Source organism: Bombina bombina, chromosome 10 (genome assembly GCF_027579735.1).
Source record: "Bombina bombina isolate aBomBom1 chromosome 10, aBomBom1.pri, whole genome shotgun sequence".
NCBI classification, from domain to species: domain Eukaryota; kingdom Metazoa; phylum Chordata; class Amphibia; order Anura; family Bombinatoridae; genus Bombina; species Bombina bombina.
This window is the reverse complement of record NC_069508.1, coordinates 48,222,520-48,244,333: the sequence shown is the minus strand read 5'-3', so window position 1 is coordinate 48,244,333 and position 21,814 is coordinate 48,222,520. Positions and strand designations below refer to the sequence as shown.

The 21,814-nt window shown below is 39.2% G+C and overlaps 1 protein-coding gene across 3 annotated transcripts in view; it reads right to left on the bottom strand.

The window, feature by feature from the left end:
- TLCD4 (TLC domain containing 4) overlaps window positions 1-21,814 on the bottom strand; it is a 97,753-nt gene that overhangs the window by 36,673 nt on the left and 39,266 nt on the right. For all 3 annotated transcript variants that reach the window (XM_053694050.1, XM_053694052.1, XM_053694051.1), the window contains 2 exons: window positions 21,772-21,814; window positions 11,611-11,705 (listed from right to left, as the gene is read on the bottom strand). The exon at window positions 21,772-21,814 is cut by the window's right edge and continues 16 nt beyond it. In XM_053694050.1, the coding sequence (XP_053550025.1) occupies window positions 11,611-11,705; window positions 21,772-21,814 (138 nt within the window). The remainder of the gene's footprint in view (window positions 1-11,610; window positions 11,706-21,771) is intronic.

Here is a 21,814-nt window from a genome sequence, read left to right as displayed (position 1 = left end):
TGCCAACGTAACAACCCTATTTTACCTATATGAATCCTTCGATTTCTGGACATTTCTCTATCACATGTTTGTTTTGTCTTTGAGTCTGTTTGTACAGCCAACACTGACATTTTACATTCTTTAGAAGTACTTTGACCCAGTGGCTAAACTTACTTCAATGGAAAAAGATAGATATTTAAAATAAAATACCAAAGGCACTCATTTTCTTAATGCTTTTAAAGTTCTATTTTACACTTTTTGGTTTAACGCTTCAAATTATCAGCAATCTTATTTTTTTATTCAACTAATAGGTATAAACGTGTTACAAAATAGTTGTAACCTTTTTATTAATAAATAAGTAATAACTAAATACATGCTCATAAGATACTAAGGGGCCAAACTATCAATGTGCGGGTGGACATCATTAAATGCCAAAAGCATATGCTGTCTGCATTTATCATTGCACAAGCATTTCACTAGAAATGCTTGTGTAATGCCGCCCCCTGCACATTCGCAGCCAATCGGCCGCTAGCAGGGGTGTCAATCAACCTGATCGTATATGATCGGGCGGGATTGTTGTCCGTCGCCTCAGACCGCTGCTTCTTAAAGGGACAGTTCACCCAAAAACTTTCTCCCCTTTAAATTATTCCCAATGATTCTTTTTACCTGCTAGAGTGTATTAAATTGGTTGCAAGTAGCTCCTTTACTCATATTTCAGCATTTGAAATAGCTGATTTAGCTTGTGGTTTCCCAACCTATACTGAAAGTTTTGATACTGGCGTATATATGCTATTGACAAGCCTAAGTAAACACAGCCAGCAGAAGAGATTACACCCTCAGTGGGGGGCATGATAGTTAAGTAATAAAATGATAATTTTCCATTGTTCTCTATGTATTGAGCTTTGGTGTTCCAGACAAATATAAGATAAGGAAGCAAATCTGTGTACATAAAAGTGATAACATAATGAGATCTGATATTACCTGAAGCTTAACCCATTGTAATAGGCTGTGGTTTCAAAGCACAAAACCAGCTACTTCAGATGCACAAATAAACCCGAAAATGCAATTTCTCAAATATTTTATAATCTGCAGTTGATATAACAAGTCATTTAAAATACATTTATGGAAAAACAATTTTACAGTGTACTGTCCCTTTAACGCCTGTTTCCTTTTGAGCCTGAAGGGGAGCATAAATCGGCCCCTAAGGCTGAATTTGTGAGAAGATATAGAACGGATGATTTTTCTACCCTGCAATTTTGTATTCTCTATAAACATCAAATTATTGTTGTAGGAAAAAGAGAGGCACTGACAAAATGCTATTAAAAGCGATCAAAACTATATATTATTCAGTACTATTATATTATATAGTATAAATTATATATATATATATTAATATATTATATATTATATATATATATATATATATATGTCTAAAAGAAAATAAAAAACTCCTCCTATTGGATTAGCAATGATGAGTAGTTGTCAATTTGTGATAATCCAATGACTGGTGCCTGCAGATTTGGGTGTAAAGGGAAAGAATTGTGGTTTTATCCAACATTGGGTAGATAACAAGCATGTTTGAACTCCATTAGTAAATTAAAGGGACAGTACACTGTAATATGTTTTCTCCAACATTGGGTGTGTCCGGTCCACGGCGTCATCCTTACTTGTGGGATATTCTCTTCCCCAACAGGAAATGGCAAAGAGTCCCAGCAAAGCTGGTCACATGATCCCTCCTAGGCTCCACCCACCCCAGTCATTCTCTTTGCCGTTTGCACAGGCAACATCTCCACGGAGATGGTTAAAAGTTTTTTGTAGTTTTAGTCTTCTATCAAGTGTTTGTTTATTTTAAAATAGTGCTGGTATGTACTATTTACTCTGAAACAGAAAAGGATGAAGATTTCTGTTTGTAAGAGGAAGATGATTTTAGCAGACAGTAACTAAAAATCGATTGCTGTTTTCCACACAGGACTGTTGAGATGAAGTAACTTCAGTTGGGGGGAAACAGTTAGCAGTCTTTTCTGCTTAAGGTATGACTAGCCATATTTCTAACAAGACCATGTAATGCTGGGAAGGCTGTCATTTCCCCTCATGGGGGACCGGTAAGCCATTTTCTTAGTTAAACATAAAAGAATAAAGGCTTCAAAAAGGGCTTAAAAACTGGTAGAACATTTATCTGGGCTAAAACAATTGCTTTACGTAGGCATATTATGCAGATTCTAACTAATTATTGGTATTATATCTTGGGGAACGTTTAGAAAAACGGCAGGCACACTGTGTTGGACACCCTTTTTCAGATGGGGGCCTTTCTAGTTATAGACAGAGCCTCATTCTGGGACTGTATAGGGGGTTTAAATGTAAAAACGGCTCCGGTTCCGTTAATTTAAGGGTTAAAGCTCTGAAATTTGGTGTGGCAATACATTTAAATGCTTTAAGACACTGTGGTGAAATTTTGGTGAATTTTGAACAATTCCTTCATACTTTTTCACATATTCAGTAATAAAGTGTTTTCAGTTTGAAATTTAAAGTGACAGTTAACGGTTTATTTTAAACGTTTTTTTGTGCTTTGTTGACAAGTTTAAGCCTGTTTAACATGTCTGTAACATCAGATAAGCTATGTTCTTATATGTATGAAAGCCAATGTGTCTCCCCATTTAAATTATGTGATAATTGTGCCATAGTGTCCAAACAAAGTAAGGACAGTAATGCAATACAGATAATGATATTGCCCAAGATGATTCCTCAAATGAGGGGAGTAAACATGATACTACATCATCCCCTACTGTGTCTACACCAGTTATGCCCACACAGGGAGGGGCCCCTAGTACATCTAGTGCGCCAATACTTATTACCATGCAACAATTAACGGCTTGTAATGGATAACTCCATAGCAAATCTTTTATCCAAAATGCCTACTTATCAGAGAAAGCGCGATTGCCTCTGTTTTAAACACTGAAGAGCAAGAGGACGCTGATGATAAATGTTCTGACATAACCCTCACACCAATCTCAAGGGCCATGAGGGAGGTTTTGTCTGATGGAGAAATTTCAGATTCAGGAAAAAATTTCTCATCAAGCTGAACCTGATGTTGTGACATTTAAATTTAAATTAGAACATCTCCGCGCACTGCTTAAGGAGGTGTTATCTACTCTGGATGATTGTGACAATTTGGTCATTCCAGAGAAATTATGTAAGGGATGGACAAGTTCCTAGAGGTTCCGAGTGCCTCCCCGACGCTTTTCTATACCCAAGCGGGGGTGCGGACATAGTAATATAAAGAGTGGGAAAGGCCCGGCGGATAACCTTTTGTCCCCCCCCCTATATTTAAGAATATTATTTCTATAGTCGTCCACCCAGAAAGGGACTTATGGCAGACAGTCCCCCAAGGTCGAGGGGGGGCGGTGTTTTCTACTCTAAACAAACGCACTCACTATTCCTATCGAAGATAGTTGTGCTTTCAAAGATCCTATGGATAAAGAAATTAGAGGGTTTGCTTAAAAAGGATTTTTGTACAGCAAGGTTACCTTTCTACAACCAATTTCATGCCTGTTCCTGTCACTACGGCAGCGTGTTTCTGGTTCGAGGAACTAGAAAAATCGCTCAGTAAAGAATCTTCGTATGAGGAGGTTATGGACAGAGTTCAAGCACTTAAATTGGCTAACTCTTTTGTTTTAGATGCCGCTTTGCAATTAGCTAGATTAGCGGCGAAAAATTCAGGGTTTGCTGTCGTGGCGCGCAGAGTGCTTTGGCTAAAGTCTGGTCAGCGGATGTGGTCCTTCCAAGGACAAAATTGCTTAACATTCCTTTCAAAGGTAAAACATTATTTGGGACCCTGATTTGAAAGAGATTATTTCAGACATCACTGGGGGAAAGGGCCACGCCCTCCCACAGGATAGGTCTTTTAAGGCTAATAATAAGCCTAATTTTCGTCCCTTTCGCAGAAACGGACCAGTCCTCTAATTCTGTATCCTCTAAGCAAGAGGGTAATACTTCACAACCCAAACCAGCCTGGAAACCAATGCAAGGCTGGGAACAAGGGGTAAGCAGGCCAAGAAGCCTACCACTGCTACCAAAACAGCATGAAAGGGATAGCCCCCGATCCGGGACCGGATCTAGTGGGGGGCAGACTTTCTTCTCTTTGCTCAGGCTTGGGCAAGAGATGTTCAGGATCCTTGGGCGCTAGAAATAGTTTCTCAAGGTTATCTCCTGGATTCAAGGAACTACCCCCAAGGGGAAGGTTCCACAGGTCTCAATTATCTTCAAACCAAATAAAGAGACAGGCATTCTTACATTGTGTAGAAGACCTGTTAAAGATGGGAGTGATACATCCAGTTCCAATAAGAGAACAAGGATGGGATTTTTATTCCAATCTGTTCATAGTTCCCAAAAAAGAGGGAACATTCAGACCAATTTTGGATCTAAAGATCCTAAACAAATTTCCTCAGGGTACCATCGTTCAAAATGGAAACTAGTTCGAACGATCCTACCTACTATCCAGGAAAATCAATTTATGACTACCGTGGATTTAAAGGATGCGTACCTACATATTCCTATCCACAAGGAACATCATCAGTTCCTAAGGTTCGCTTTTCTGGACAAGCATTACCAGTTTGTGGCACTTCCATTTGGATTAGCCACTGCTCCAAGGATTTTCACAAAGGTACTAGGGTCCCCTTCTAGCGGTTCTAAGACCAAGGGGCATTGCAGTAGTACCTTACTTGGAACGGACATCCTGATTCAAGCGTCGTCCCTGTCAAAAGCAAAGGCTCATACGGACATCGTCCTAGCCTTTCTCAGATCTCACGGATGGAAGGTGAACAAAGAAAAAAGTTCTCTGTCCCCGTTCTTGGGAACAATAATTGATTCCTTAGAAATGAGGATTTTTCTGACAGAGGTCAGAAAATCATAAAGCTTCTAAGCTCATGTCAAGTGCTTCATTCTGTTCCTCGTCCTTCCATAGCGCAGTGCATGGAAGTAATAGGATTGATGGTTGCAACAATGGACATAGTTCCTTTTGCACGAATTCATCTAAGACCATTACAACTGTGCATGCTCAGACAGTGGAATGGGGATTATACAGACTTGTCTCCGACGATTCAAGTAGATCAAAAGACCAATCTGTCACAGGGAATGAGCTTCCGCAGACCAGAGTGGGGTCATTGTCACGACCGACGCCAGCCTAGTGGGCTGGGGCGCGGTCTGGGAATCCCTGAAAGCTCAGGGTCTTTGGTCTCGGGAAGAGTCTCTTCTCCCGATAAACATTCTGGAACTGAGAGCGATATTCAATGCTCTCAGAGCTTGGCCTCACTAGCAAAGGCCAAATTCATAAGGTTTCAGTCAGACAACATGACGACCGTTGCATATATCAATCATCAGGGGGGGAACAAGGACTTCCCTGGCGATGAAAGAAGTGACCAAGATAATTCAATGGGCGGAGGATCACTCCTTGCCACTTGTCTGCGATCCACATCCCAGGAGTGGAAAATTGGGAAGCGGGATTTTCGTGAGTCGTCAGACATTCCATCCGGGGGGAGTGGGAACTCCATCCGGAAATCTTTGCCCAAATAACTATGGGGCATTCCAGACATGGATCTGATGGCGTCTCGTCAGAACTTCAAGGTTCCTTGCTACGGGTCCAGATCCAGGGGATCCCAAGGCGACCCTAGTAGATGCACTAGTAGCACCTTGGACCTTCAACCTAGCTTATGTATTCCCACCGTTTCCTCTCATCCCCAGGCTGGTAGCCAGGATCAATCAGGAGAGGGGCCTCAGTGATCTTGATAGCTCCTGCGTAGCCACGCAGGACTTGGTATGCAGACCTGGTGAATATGTCATCGGCTCCACCATGGAAGCTAACCTTTGAGACGGACCTTCTTGTTCAGGGTTTATTCGAACATCCGAATCTGGTTTCCCTCCAACTGACGGCTTGGAGATTGAACGCTTGATTTTATCAAAGCGTGGGTTTTCAGATTCTGTAATAGATACTCTGATTCAGGCTAGAAAGCCTGTAACTAGAAAAATTTACCATAAAATATGGAAAAAATATATCTGTTGGTGTGAATCTAAGGATTCCCATGGAACAAGATAAAAATTCCTAAGATTTCTATCCTTCTACAAGAAGGTTTTGGAGAAAGGATTATCTGCAAGTTCCTCTGAAGGACAGATCTCTGCTTTATCTGTTTTACTTCACAAAGACTGGCAGCTGTGTGCCAGATGTTCAACGCATTTGTTCAGGCTCAAGCCTGTTTACAGACCTTTGACTCCTCCCTGGAGTCTAAATCTAGTTCTTTCAGTTCTTCAAGGGGTTCCGTTGAACCCTTACATTCCGTAGATATTAAGTTATTATCTTGGAAAGGTTTTGTTTTTGGTTGCAATTTCTTCTGCTAGAAGAGTTTCAGAGTTATCTGCTCTGCAGTGTTCTCCGCCCTATCTGGTGTTCCATGCAGATAAGGTGGTTTTGCGTACTAAGCCTGGTTTTCTTCCGAAAGTTGTTTCCAACAAAAATATTAACCAGAGATAGTTGTACCTTCTTTGTGTCCGAATCCAGTTTCAAAAGAAGGAACGTTTGTTACACAATTTGACGTAGTCCATGCTCTAAAATTCTATTTAGAGGCTACTAAAGATTTCAGACAAACATCTTCCTTGTTTGTTGTTTATTCTGGGTAAAAAGGAGAGGTCAAAAAGCGACTTCTACCTCTCTTTCCTTTTGCTTAAAAGCATTATCCGATTGGCTTATGAGACTGCCGGACGGCAGCCTCCTGAAAGAATCACAGCTCACTCCCCAAGGGCTGTGGCTTCACATGGGCCTTCAAGAACGAGGCTTCTGTTGACCAGATATGTAAGGCAGCGACTTGGTCTTCACTGCACACTTTTGCCAAATTTTACAAATTTGATACTTTTGCTTCTTCGGAGGCTATTTTTGGGAGAAAGGTTTTGCAAGCCGTGGTGCCTTCCATTTAGGTGACCTGATTTGCTCCCTCCCTTCATCCGTGTCCTAAAGCTTTGTATTGGTTCCCACAAGTAAGGATGACGCCGTGGACCGGTCACACCAATGTTGGAGAAAACAGAATTTATGCTTACCTGATAAATTACTTTCTCCAACGGTGTGTCCGGTCCACGGCCCGCCCTGGTTTTTTAATCAGGTCTGATGAATTATTTTCTCTAACTTACAGGTCACCACGGTATCATATGGTTCTCCTATATATATTCCTCCTGTCCGTCGGTCGAATGACTGGGGTGGGCGGAGCCTAGGAGGGATCATGTGACCAGCTTTGCTGGGACTCTTTGCCATGTTCCTGTTGGGGAAGAGAATATCCCACAAGTAAGGATGACGCCGTGGACCGACACACCGTTGGAGAAAGTAATTTATCAGGTAAGCATAAATTCTGTTTTTCCATTAATGTATTTTTAAATGACTTGTGATACCAACTGCAGAGTATAAAATATTTGAGAAATTCCATTTTCATGCTTATTTGTGTATATGAAGTAGCTGATTTTGTGCTTTGAAACCACAGCCTATTACAATGGGTTGAACTTAAAGGTGATATCAAATCTCATTATGTTCTAAATTTGTGTACACAGACTTGCTTCCTTATCTTTTATTTGGCTGGAACACCAAAGCTCAATACATAGAGAGAACAATGGAAAATTATCATTTTATTACTTAACTATCCTGCATTCCACTGAGAGTGTAATCCCTTCTGCTGGCTGTGTATACTTAGGCTATCAATAGCCTATACTCCAGTATTAATTTGTTCAGTGTAGGTGGCGATACCACAGGCTAAATCAGCTATTTCAAATGCTGAAATAGGAGTAAAGGAGCTACTTGTAACCAATTTAATCCACTCTAGCAGGTTAAAAGTATCATTGGGAATAATTTTAAAGGGGAGAAAATGTTTGGGTGAACTGTCCCTTTAACTGCTATCATCTAAGCTGTGACATTATCCCATATATAAACCATCTTTTAGTTAAGTATTGGTCTAAAATCTCTCATGGAATATTTTCTTCTTGGTATTACTTCATCTTGTTCGGCGGTGTTTGGTGAGGTACTGCAAAGCTACACTCTGTCCGCTATTAATCTATACATCCTCCCTTAAAAAAAATAAACTAATAACCTCTTTACTTTACTACTGTACCACAGACTTCCTCTGCAGAACATTTATATATATATATATATATATATATATATATACTATATATATATATATATATATATATATTATATATATATATATATATAGATACACACACACACACAACACACATACTGCAGAGGAAGTACACACATATAAAGAAAGATACACAGTATACACACATATATAGATAGATACAAAAAGATCTATAAGTTCATAATTATGATGAGATGAAACACCCAATACAAAACAGTTTATTCTTAAATAAAAAAAAAAAGTGTATAATCAGAATGTTTCCCAAAGATTCAGGTCATGCAAACAGCAAAGACTACAAGCGACAGAGCTTTTACAAAACAGTTGAAGAAAGAAGAGATTGTTTTTTTTTTCATGCAACTTAATTCTATTTATGATGAATGACCAAGAATAACGTTTGGCACAGCAGTTGTTTTGAAATATAATGTGTTCTTTAGTGATCGTTCTTTAGAAAAAGGAACAATTTTATTTTGCAATTTTTTTTTCCTAAAAAATATCAATGTTTAGATATTTTGCATTTCAACTGTTACATTCATTTTTGTCAAAATTCTATAATCATCATATAACTACTGCAAATGGCAACGTCATAACGGAGGCTGGCAATTGGTACCTTTAAATTCTACAACAGCTTGTTGTCTTTAAAGGGGACAGTCTACACCAAAATTGTTATTGTTTAAAAAGATAGAACACGTCTTTACTTCCCATTCCCCAGCTTTGCACAATCAACGTTTGTTACATTAAAGGGACACTGAACCCAATTTTTTTTTCTTTTATGATTCATTATGCTCACACCCGTGGAGTTGTGCACGACACAGCACTAATTGGCTAAAATGCAAGTTAATAGATAATAAAAAGTCATGTGATCAAGGGGCTGTCAGAAGATGCTAAGATACAAAGTAATCACAGAGGTAAAAAGTGTATTAAAGGGACACTGACCCAAATTTTTCTTTTTGTGATTCAGATAGAGCATGCAATTTTAAGCAACTTTCTAATTGACTCCTATTATCAATTTTGCTTCGTTCTCTTGCTATCTTCATTTGAAAAAGGCATCTAAGTTAAAGGGACACTGAACCCACTTTTTTTTCGTGATTCAGATAGAGCATGATATTTTAAGCAACTTTCTAATTTACTCCTGTTATTAAATTGTCTTCATTCTCTTGGTATCTTCATTTGAAAAGCAAGAATGTAAGTTTAGATGCCGGCCTATTTTTTGGTGGGCAACCTGGGTTGTTCTTGCTGATTGGTGGATAAATTCACCCCACCAATAAACAAGTGCTGTCCAGAGTTCTGAACCAAATATTGTCTGGCTCCTTAGCTTAGATGCTTCTTTTTCAAATAAAGATAGCAAGAGAACGAATAAAAATTGATTATAGGAGTAAATTAGAAAGTTGCTTAAAATTGCATGCTCTATCTGAATCACAAAAGAAAAAAATTGGGTTCAGTGTCCCTTTAAGGAGGAAGACAATTTTTGGTTTAGACCATGGACAGCACTTGTTTATTGGTCGGTGAATTTATCCACCAATCAGCAAGAACAACCCAGGTTGTTCACCAAAAATGGGCCGGCATCTAAACTTACATTCTTGATTTTTAAATAAAGATACCAAGATAATGAAGAAAATTTGATAATAGGAGTAAATTAGAAAGTTGCTTAAAATTGCATGCTCTATCTGAATCAAAGAAAACATTTGAGTTTAGAGTCCCTTTAATATACTTTATAACATTTAAACCTCTAAATTTCTGCCTGTTTCTAAGCACTACAGGCTGCCTCTTATCACATGCATTTTTATTTGTTTTTCACAAGAGACTGCTTATCAATGTGGGCCATATAGATAACATTGTGCTCTCTCCTGTGCAGGACACGAATTGGCTAAAATGCAAGTCAATAGATAATAAATAAAAAGTCATGTGATCAGGGGGTGTCAGAAGAGGCTTAGATACAAGGTAATCACAGAGATATAAAAAGTGTATTAAAAGGATACTAAACACAATTTCTTTTTGTCAAAGGAATCAGATAGAGCATGAAATTTTAAGCAACTTTCTAATTTACTCCTATTATCAATTTTTCTAAATTCTCTTGGTATCTTTTTTGAAAAAAGCAGGGAATGAAACTTTGGAGCCGGCCAATTTTGGTTCAGGACCCTGGATAGCGCTTGTTGATTGGTGGCTACATTTAGCCATCCAAACAGCAAGCGCAACCCAGGTTCTGAAACAAAAATGGGCGAGCTCCCAAGCTTTCATTCCTGCTTTTTCAAATAAAGATACAAAGAGAGCGAAACACAATTGATAATAGGAGTAAATTAGAAAGTTGCTTAAAATTGTATGGTCTATCAAAATCATGAAAGAAAAAAAATTGGGTTTAGTATCCTTTAATATAACTGTGTTGGTTATGCAAAACTGGGGAATGGGTAATAAAATAATTGTCTATCTTTTTAACAAACAATACCAATTTTGGAGTTGACTGTCCCTTTAAATAATTAATAGTAATTCAAATGTTCTGATAAATTACCGCCTTTGATTATTGCACTATTGTCTGCCTCTAACTCAAGCCTAGTTTCTATTGCTGTTGTAAACTGGCGGTAACAAAACCCTCCATAGACTTTAATGGAGAAGCCAACCATTTATCCAGTTTGTGATGGCAATAAAAACTTATGTTATGCCCCGCAAAAGGGTTCAAACAGAGAGAAAACTCTGCTTAGGAGGCATCACCACTACTGATCTGGTGATAGCTGGCTTATGAACATATGCTACTCCTGATTGGCATACTGGTGTATCCGGCTTAGCAGCAATAACTCCTCATTGGCTCCTGTCTATGTATAAATATGTTTTCATGTGCTTGACTGCAAAGGGCTCCAAAGCAATTGAATATATATATATATATATACATACACACACCACATATCTTTAGACTTGTATATTTAACTGTATTGTGTAATGTATTTTTGATGTGTTTTGTAACACTTTTTTGTTTTACAAAACCTTGCGTAAATCGCTATCGCGCTCATGCGTTCGCATTTGCTTTTAACTTGTAATATGAGTGCAAACAGCCACAATAAACCTGATATTGCTCGCCGTAATCTGGTCCTTCACGGGGAATTCAATTTTAAGTTTCATATCTCTTAACATGGTTTTGGTGCAAAAGATGGGACATGATTATTTTATATATTTGTATACTGGGCTATGCAAGCAAATGCCTAATATATGTTTCCTATCCAAAATGCTATCATAGTTTTATCCGATTATCTAGAAACTGCTGTAACCAAACTCAAGGCTAACAACCTGTACTAAATCGCTGTTAATCTTATTAGGATCACTCTAATTAGGATTAAAGTTATTATTGCGGGTAATACGTTCTTACTAATTACCAATCTCATACCAGTTTTAGGTCTCTGTACTTAGATTACTCTTGGTCATTCATTTCTATCTTGTCTGCTTGTACTACAGCAGTATAAATAAACACGCCACTCACCAGTACATAGAAGTAAGCATACAGTGCTGCCAAATGATGCGTTACAAAATATTTATCACCAATCGCCTTCCAGTAATAAATAATAAGCAACAAGTCTGCAAGAGAACAAAACATAGAGCAGATTATAATTTATATTCTCAGAAAAAAATATATGAAGTATAAATAATTGGAGTTTTTATAGAAAGTACCAAAACTTTAGAATATTAAAGTTAAATGGACATTCTAATGCAGACACCCTCAAACTTGGTCCTCCAGAGGTTTTGGAACTACATTTCCCATGATGCTCAGCTAGCATAAGCTGGCTGAGCATCATGGGAAATGCAATTCCAAAACTCTGGAGGGCCAAGTTTGAGAATGTGTTCTAATGGAACAAATAAAATTATCTTTTTAGCTTAAAGGGACATGCAACCCATTTTCTTTTCCTTTTATGATTTAGATAGAATATACCATTTTAAACAACTTTTCAATTTACTTCTATTAACACATTTACTTAATTCTCCTGGTATCCTTTGTTAAAGGAGCATTAAGCTGGACACATTAGGGGAGTCATTGTCAAGAGGCATATATGTGTAGCCACCAATCAGCAGCTAGCTCCCAATAGCATACCTAGGTATGCCTTTCAATAAAAGATTGCAAGAGAACAAAGCACATTAGAAACTAAACTGCATGCTCTATCTGAATCAAGTTGAAATTTTGACTTTACTGTCCATTTAAATCACATCCCTAGCCTCTGCAGAACCAGAGACTTTGGTTAATAGCATCACCAACATGAAACATCGGCCGCTATCCGTTAGTACTTCCTTTTATGGGGGTTAGTAGAGTTTGTGTGTTTTACAGAATTTCAGAAATTGTGTTATTTGTATTGTGATCACTCCGCCATCATAAAAAGGCGTATTGGGAGAGAACAATGTATATTTGATAACAAACAAATTAAAAAGCATCTTAAAGTGATTGTAAGTTTAATGAATTAGTGGCCAGTATCTAAAAGTACTCTTAAAAACAGGGGCACTTTAATTTATTAAACTTTTACAAAATCCCTTTTTTTTTTTTTAAACATACTTACCATTTTGTTACGTTAACCTGACCGCCGATCCTCCGTCCGCATTTCCTTCTGTATTTGCATATCGATGACGAATCCAACTTCCACCAATTGTTGCGTGCCTCATGATCTGGACGCCAATGGGGGCACGCAACGATTGGAGGATGCCAGATTCGCCATCGATCCTGCAAAACACAGAAGGAGATACGGGCGGAGGATCGGTCTGTTTAGCGTAACGAAATGGTAAGTATTAAAAAAAAAAAAAAAAAAGCGTGTTTCTAAAGTTTAATTAAAGTGGCCCTGTTTCTAACAGTATTTTTTAGATACTGGGCATTAATTCCTTAAACTTTACAAATCACTTTAAAATTGCATGCTCTGTCTGAATCATAAAAATGTAAATTCCGACTTGCATGAACTTTTAACAGATGTTAATAGAAATCTTATCTGTTTTGTTCAACATAAATCGGTATATTTAAAAAATTGTTGATACATATAAAAATATACAAAAGACTATAAAAGTTGCATGTATGTGTCAATGTGCAAACTACAGAATTATAACTATATGTTTGTTGTTTATTTAAAGTTTTATAGTGAAGTACTCTATATTAAATAAAAAAGGAGAATACTGCAGTTTATACTTTCTGAGCAAAGAAAAACAAAAAACAGTAAACAAAAAAAAAAATTGTACAAATTGGAAATTTGCTCCACAAAACAAATTACTATGTTCTACCAAGAAGGAAACTTTTTTTTGTAGAACCCAAGTTTTGGTTTAGAACACTGCATTATTTCAAACCAAATAACATGAAAAAGTCAAAGTAATTTTCTCGTAAAGTACAGTGCACTTTGAGAGCCCATATAATCTTCATTATGACAAGTTATTTCAGTGCTGTAATAAGGACTTGTGGGTGTTCTACAGAAGTAAAATCCTAGATCAGCCAAGTTCCATAATTTACCAGGCAATCATTATTCAGCAATAATGACTGTTAACACAGTTAAAATGCAGTTTAGCAGATTAGGGAAACGACCTTTTGCACAAAACAGGTCTATTAGCATTATAGACCACTTGCTGTGAAATTAGGCTGAACAAGGCTTCAAAGAGGTATTGCTTAAGAAATAAAATTATTATTATTATTATCACTTAAAGGACCACTCAATGCAGTAAAATTGCATAATTAACATGTGTAATAAAAAGACAAGGCTATAACACCTACTCAGTAGGAGCGTGTTCCCCAGAATGTGTGAATATAAAAAGGACTGTGCAAACTTGTTGTTAACTTGGACATTATTGATAATTACAGTTGTAACATTTTGCTCAACAGTTCTATAATACTCCCCCAAAAGGACATTTTTAAAGACAAAAAGTGGACTTGAAAAAGAGCATTTATGAACTTAGAAGTTGCTGGTGGAGAAGAGAGAAGATGTAGAGGAGACAGACAGCCCAATGAACTTAAAGGGACATGAAACCCAAATGTTTTCTCTTTCATGATTCAGATAGTGCATGTCATTTTAAACAACTTTCTAATTTACTCGTATTATCAATTTTTTCGTCATTCTCTTACTATCTTTATTTGAAAAAAAGCAGGAAAGTAAGCTTACGAACCGGCCCACCTTTGGTTCTTCACCTGGGTGCCACTTGCTGATTAGTGGCTACATTTATACACCAATCAGCAAGCACTACCCAGGTGCTGAACTAAAATGGGCCGGCTCGTAAGGAGAAAAAGAGAAAGAGAAAAAGAGTTGGGTAAGATGGGAGAAGGGGAAGAATAGTGAATAATAAAGAAATAAATCACATAGCATTTTCCTAAGATATTGCAAGTTTATAGCCTAGGAGATTCTTTTCCAGAAATATCCTACTGAACAGAAACCGAAAGAGGCTGCTCATGACAAATCAGAAAGACGTGAAAAATATAAGAGAACAACTAACAGATTCTTTTCAATAAATTAGCTGTCATTTACTCATATTCTGCAAATAAATTAAAGGGACAGGAAGCCCCAAAATGATTTCATGATTTGAACAGAACATACAATTTTAAAACAACTTTCCAATTTACTTCTAATATCAAATGCGCTTCATTCTCTTGTTATCCTTTGCTGAAGGAACAGCATTGCACTACTGGCAGCTAGCTGAACACATCTAGTCAGCCAATCACAAGAGACAAATGTGTGCAGGCACCAATCAGCAGCTAGTTCCCACTAGTGTAGGATTCTTTTTCAACAATGTATACCAAGAGTATGAAGCACATTTGAAAACCAAAGAGAATTAAAAAGTGTCTTAAAAATGACTTGCTCTGTCTGAATCATTGCAAGTTTAATTGTGACTTTCATATCCCTTTATAGGGTCCTTAAACAAACAAAAACAAAAAAAAACAACAACAATAGCTGTTACTATTATTGAATATATTATTATATTATTGAATATGTTTTTTTCTTTTCAAAAAATAGACATGCTGACTAAGTATTTTTTTTTTTTCTTCCATGATTTAGAAAGAGCATGTGATTTTAAAACAACTTTCTAATTTACTTCTATTATATAATTTGCTTCATACTCATGATATCCTTTGATGAAAAGCATATCTAGATAGGCTCAGTAGCTGCTGATTGGTGGCTGCACATAGCATGCCTCGTGTGATTGGCTGACCCTATGAGCATTATTATTTCTTCAACAAAGGATTTCTAAAGAATGAAGCAAATTAGATAAAAGAAGTAAATTGGAATGTTGTTTAAAAACATAATTTATGCTTACCTGATAAATTTATTTCTCTTGTAGTGTATCCAGTCCACGGATCATCCATTACTTGTGGGATATTCTCCTTCCCAACAGGAAGTTGCAAGAGGATCACCCACAGCAGAGCTGCTATATAGCTCCTCCCCTCACTGCCATATCCAGTCATTTCGACCGAAACAAGACGAGAAAGGAGAAACCATAGGGTGCAGTGGTGACTGTAGTTTAATTAAAATTTAGACCTGCCTTAAAAAGGACAGGGCGGGCCGTGGACTGGATACACTACAAGAGAAATAAATTTATCAGGTAAGCATAAATTATGTATTCTCTTGTTAAGTGTATCCAGTCCACGGATCATCCATTACTTGTGGGATACCAATACCAAAGCTAAAGTACACGGATGATGGGAGGGACAAGGCAGGAACTTAAAACGGAAGGAACCACTGCCTGTAGAACCTTTCTCCCAAAAACAGCCTCAGAAGAAGCAAAAGTGTCAAATTTGTAAAATTTTGAAAAGGTGTGAAGCGAAGACCAAGTCGCAGCCTTGCAAATCTGTTCAACAGAGGCCTCATTTTTAAAGGCCCAGGTGGAAGTCACAGCTCTAGTAGAATGAGCTGTAATCCTTTCAGGGGGCTGCTGTCCAGCAGTCTCATAGGCTAAGCGTATTATGTTCCGAAGCCAAAAGGAGAGAGAGGTTGTCGAAGCTTTTTTGACCTCTCCTCTGTCCAGAGTAAACAACAAACAGGGCAGATGTTTGACGAAAATCTTTAGTAGCCTGTAAGTAAAACTTCAAGGCACGGACTACGTCCAGATTATGCCAAAAGACGTTCCTTCTTTGAAGAAGGATTAGGACACAATGATGGAACAACAATCTCTTGATTGATATTCCTGTTAGAAACCACCTTAGGTAAAAACCCAGGTTTGGTACGCAGAACTACCTTGTCTGAATGAAAAATCAGATAAGGAGAATCACAATGTAAGGCAGATAACTCAGAGACTCTTCGAGCCGAGGAAATAGCCATCAAAAACAGAACTTTCCAAGATAAAAGTTTAACATCAATGGAATGAAGGGGTTCAAACGGAACTCCCTGAAGAACTTTAAGAACCAAGTTTAAGCTCCACGGGGGAGCAACAGTTTTAAACACAGGCTTAATCCTAACCAAAGCCTGACAAAATGCCCTGGACGTCTGGAACTTCTGCCAGACGCTTGTGCAAAAGAATAGACAGAGCAGAGATCTGTCCTTTCAAAGAACTAGCTGATAAGCCTTTGTCCAAACCCTCTTGGAGAAAGGACAATATCCTAGGAATCCTAACCTTACTCCATGAGTAACTCTTGGATTCACACCAATAAAGATATTTACGCCATATCTTATGGTAGATTTTTCTGGTGACAGGCTTCCGAGCCTGTATTAAGGTATCAATGACTGACTCTGAGAAGCCACGCCTTGATAGAATCAAGCGTTCAATCTCCATGCAGTCAGTCTCAGAGAAATTAGATTTGGATGATTGAAAGGACCTTGTATTAGAAGGTCCTACCTCAGAGGCAGAGTCCATGGTGGAAGAGATGACATGTCCACTAGGTCTGCATACCAGGTCCTGCGTGGCCACGCAGGCGCTATCAGAATCACTGATGCTCTCTCCTGTTTGATTTTGGCAATCAGTCGAGGGAGCAGAGGAAACGGTGGAAACACATAGGCCAGGTTGAAGAACCAAGGAGCTGCTAGAGCATCTATCAGCGTTGCTCCCGGGTCCCTGGACCTGGATCCGTAACAAGGAAGCTTGGCGTTCTGGCGAGACGCCATGAGATCCAGTTCTGGTTTGCCCCAACGATGGGCCAGTTGAGCAAACACCTCCGGATGGAGTTCCCACTCCCCCGGATGAAAAGTCTGACGACTTAGAAAATCCGCCTCCCAGTTCTCTACGCCTGGGATGTGGATTGTTGACAGGTGGCAAGAGTGAGACTCTGCCCAGCGAATTATCTTTGAGACTTCTAACATCGCTAGGGAACTCCTGCTTCCCCCTTGATGGTTGATGTAAGCCACAGTCGTGATGTTGTCCAACTGAAATCTGATGAACCTCAGTGTTGCTAACTGAGGCCAAGCTAGAAGAGCATTGAATATTGTTCTTAACTCCAGAATATTTATTGGGAGGAGTTTCTCCTCCTGAGTCCACGATCCCTGAGCCTTCAGGGAGTTCCAGACTGCACCCCAACCTAGAAGGCTGGCATCTGTTGTTACAATCGTCCAATCTGGCCTGCGAAAGGTCATACCCTTGGACAGATGGACCCGAGAAAGCCACCAGAGAAGAGAATCTCTGGTCTCTTGATCCAGATTTAGTAGAGGGGACAAATCTGAGTAATCCCCATTCCACTGATTTAGCATGCATAGTTGCAGCGGTCTGAGATGCAGGCGCACAAATGGCACTATCTCCATTGCCGCTACCATTAAGCCGATTACTTCCATGCACTGAGCCACTGACGGGCATGGAATGGAATGAAGGACACGGCAAGCATTTAGAAGTTTTGATAACCTGGACTCCGTCAGGTAAATTTTCATCTCTACAGAATCTATAAGAGTCCCTAGGAAGGAGACTCTTGTGAGTGGTGATAGAGAACTCTTTTCCACGTTCACTTTCCACCCATGCGACCTCAGAAATGCCAGAACTATCTCTGTATGAGACTTGGCAATTTGAAAGCTTGATGCCTGTATCAGGATGTCGTCTAGATACGGAGCCACCGCTATGCCTCGCGGTCTTAGAACCGCCAGAAGTGAGCCCAGAACCTTTGTAAAAATTCTCGGGGCAGTAGCCAACCCGAAGGGAAGAGCTACAAATTGGTAATGCCTGTCTAGAAAGGCAAACCTTAGGAACCGATGTTGATCTTTGTGAATCAGTATGTGAAGGTAGACATCTTTTAAGTCCACTGTGGTCATGTACTGACCCTCTTGGATCATGGGTAGGATGGTCCGAATAGTTTCTATTTTGAATGATGGAACTCGGAGGAATTTGTTTAAGATCTTTAGATCCAAGATTGGTCTGAAGGTTCCCTCTTTCTTGGGAACCACAAACAGATTTGAATAAAATCCCTGTCCTTGTTCCGTCCGCGGAACTGGATGGATCACTCCCATTACTAGGAGGTCTTGCACACAGCTTAGGAATGCCTCTTTCTTTATCTGGTTTGCTGATAACCTTGAAAGATGAAATCTCCCTTGTGGAGGAGAAGCTTTGAAGTCCAGAAGATATCCCTGAGATATGATCTCCAACGCCCAGGGATCCTGAACATCTCTTGCCCACGCCTGGGCGAAGAGAGAAAGTCTGCCCCCCACTAGATCTGTTTCCGGATAGGGGGCCGTTCCTTCATGCTGTCTTGGGGGCAGCAGCAGGCTTTCTGGCCTGCTTGCCCTTGTTCCAGGACTGGTTAGGTTTCCAGGCCTGTCTGGAATGAGCAACAGTTCCCTCTTGTTTTGAAGCGGAGGAAGTTGATGCTGCTCCTGCCTTGAAATTTCGAAAGGCACAAAAATTAGACTGTTTGGCCTTTGATTTGGCCCTGTCCTGAGGAAGGGTATGACCCTTGCCTCCAGTAATGTCAGCAATAATTTCCTTCAAGCCAGGCCCGAATAAGGTCTGCCCCTTGAAAGGAATGTTGAGTAATTTAGACTTTGAAGTCACGTCAGCTGACCAGGATTTAAGCCATAGCGCCCTACGCGCCTGGATGGTGAATCCGGAATTCTTAGCCGTTAGTTTAGTCAAATGAACAATGGCATCAGAAACAAATGAGTTAGCTAGCTTAAGCGTTCTAAGCTTGTCAATAATTTCATTCAATGGAGCTGTCTGGATGGCCTCTTCCAGGGCCTCAAACCAGAATGCCGCCGCAGCAGTGACAGGCGCAATGCATGCAAGGGGCTGTAAAATAAAACCTTTTTGAATAAACATTTTCTTAAGGTAACCCTCCAATTTTTTATCCATTGGATCTGAAAAAGTACAACTGTCCTCAACCGGGATAGTGGTACGCTTTGCTAAAGTAGAAACTGCTCCCTCCACCTTAGGGACCGTCTGCCATAAGTCCCGTGTAGTGGAGTCTATTGGAAACTTTTTTCTAAATATAGGAGGTGGGGAAAAGGGCACACCGGGTCTATCCCACTCCTTGCTAATAATTTCTGTAAGCCTTTTAGGTATAGGAAAAACGTCAGTACACACCGGCACCGCATAGTATCTATCCAGCCTACACAATTTCTCTGGAATTGCAACTGTGTTACAGTCATTCAGAGCAGCTAATACCTCCCCAAGCAATACACGGAGGTTCTCAAGCTTAAATTTAAAATCTCTGAATCAGGTTTCCCCGAGTCAGAGATGTCACCCACAGACTGAAGTTCTCCGTCCTCATGTTCTGCATACTGTGACGCAGTATCAGACATGGCTCTAACAGCATTTGGCGCTCTGTATCTCTCCTAACCCCAGAGCTATCGCGCTTGCCTCTTAATTCAGGCAATCTAGATAATACATCTGACAGGGTATTATTCATGATTGCAGCCATGTCCTGCAAGGTAATCGCTATGGGCGTCCCTGATGTAATTGGCGCCATATTAGCATGCGTCCCCTGAGCGCTGGGGAGAGTTAGTCGGCATAACTTCCCCCTCGACAGAACCCTCTGGTGATAATTCTTTTATAGATAAAGACTGATCTTTACTGTTTAAGGTGAAATCAATACATTTAGTACACATTCTCCTATGGGGCTCCACCATGGCTTTCAAACATAATGAACAAGTAGGTTCCTCTGTGTCAGACATGTTTAAACAGACTAGCAATGAGACTAGCAAGCATGGAAAACACTTTAAAACAAGTTTACAAGCAAAATAAAAAACGTTACTGCGCCTTTAAGAAACACAAATTTTCCCAAATTTTGAAATAACAGTGAAAAAATGCAGTTACACTAACGAAATTTTTACAGTGTATGTAATAAGTTAGCAGAGCATTGCACCCACTTGCAAATGGATGATTAACCCCTTAATACCAAAAACGGAATAACAAATGACAAAAACGTTTTTTAAATAGTCACAACAACTGCCACAGCTCTACTGTGGCTTTTTACCTCCCTCAATACAACTTTTGAAGCCTTTTGAGCCCTTCAGAGAAGTCCTGGATCATGCAGGAAGAAGCTGGATGTCTGTGTCTGTAATTTTTGCTGTGCAACAAAACGCCAAAATATGCCCCTCCCACTCATATTACAACAGTGGGAAGCCTCAGGGAACTGTTTCTAGGCAAAATTCAAGCCAGCCATGTGGAAAAAACTAGGCCCCAATTAGTTTTATCACCAAACATATGTAAAAAACGATTAAACATGCCAGCAAACGTTTTAAAATACACTTTTATAAGAGTATGTATCTCTATTAATAAGCCTGATACCAGTCGCTATCACTGCATTTAAGGCTTTACTTACATTACTTCGGTATCAGCAGCATTTTCTAGCAAATTCCATCCCTAGAAAAATATTTTAACTGCACATACCTTATTACAGGAAAACCTGCACGCTATTCCCCCTCTGAAGTTACCTCACTCCTCAGAATATGTGAGAACAGCAAAGGATCTTAGTTACTTCTGCTAAGATCATAGAAAACGCAGGCAGATTCTTCTTCTAAATACTGACCGAGATAAACAGTACACTCCGGTACCATTTAAAAATAACAAACTTTTGATTGAAGAAATAAACTAAGCATAAAACACCACAGTCCTCTTACGACCTCCATCTTAGTTAAGAGTTGCAAGAGAATGACTGGATATGGCAGTGAGGGGAGGAGCTATATAGCAGCTCTGCTGTAAGTGATCCTCTTGCAACTTCCTGTTGGGAAGGAGAATATCCCACAAGTAATGGATGATCCGTGGACTGGATACACTTAACAAGAGAAATTCTATTTTCAACCTGAATCATGAAAGAAACATTTTGGGTTTGGTGTCCCTTTAAGTATGTGTGATCTCACTTTTCAACGAGGGCGCATGCACAGAGAGAATGTCAAAGGATCAGTGAAGTCATGCGTGCCCCTCAGTGCATGCGCACCAGCTGAAGGATAAAAGTGCGTATAATTAAGTACAGTTAGGGAGGCCCCCTGTGCCTTAGAGCGAGAATTGCTCGGCTAGTGTAACTTTTTTTTATTTTATATCTGCATATACAGCAATACTAAGGAACATATTACAATATACTGCTTACTATTATTTTGCGTTTATGCATAGTATTTCTTTAATTTGGGGTGTGCACAAACTACCAACAGGTGTGCGTCACAAACAGATGATTGTAAATGTGCAATTTAACAGGGCACCAAATGCATGGAGTCAAAGAATAACAGAAGAGGAGTTCAATTTTGAACAGATTACACAATACTCAAGTATGCACAATACATTCAAAGATTACCTGAAATGAGGTAGCCTGAGGTTATTGCAACATTCAACTTGAC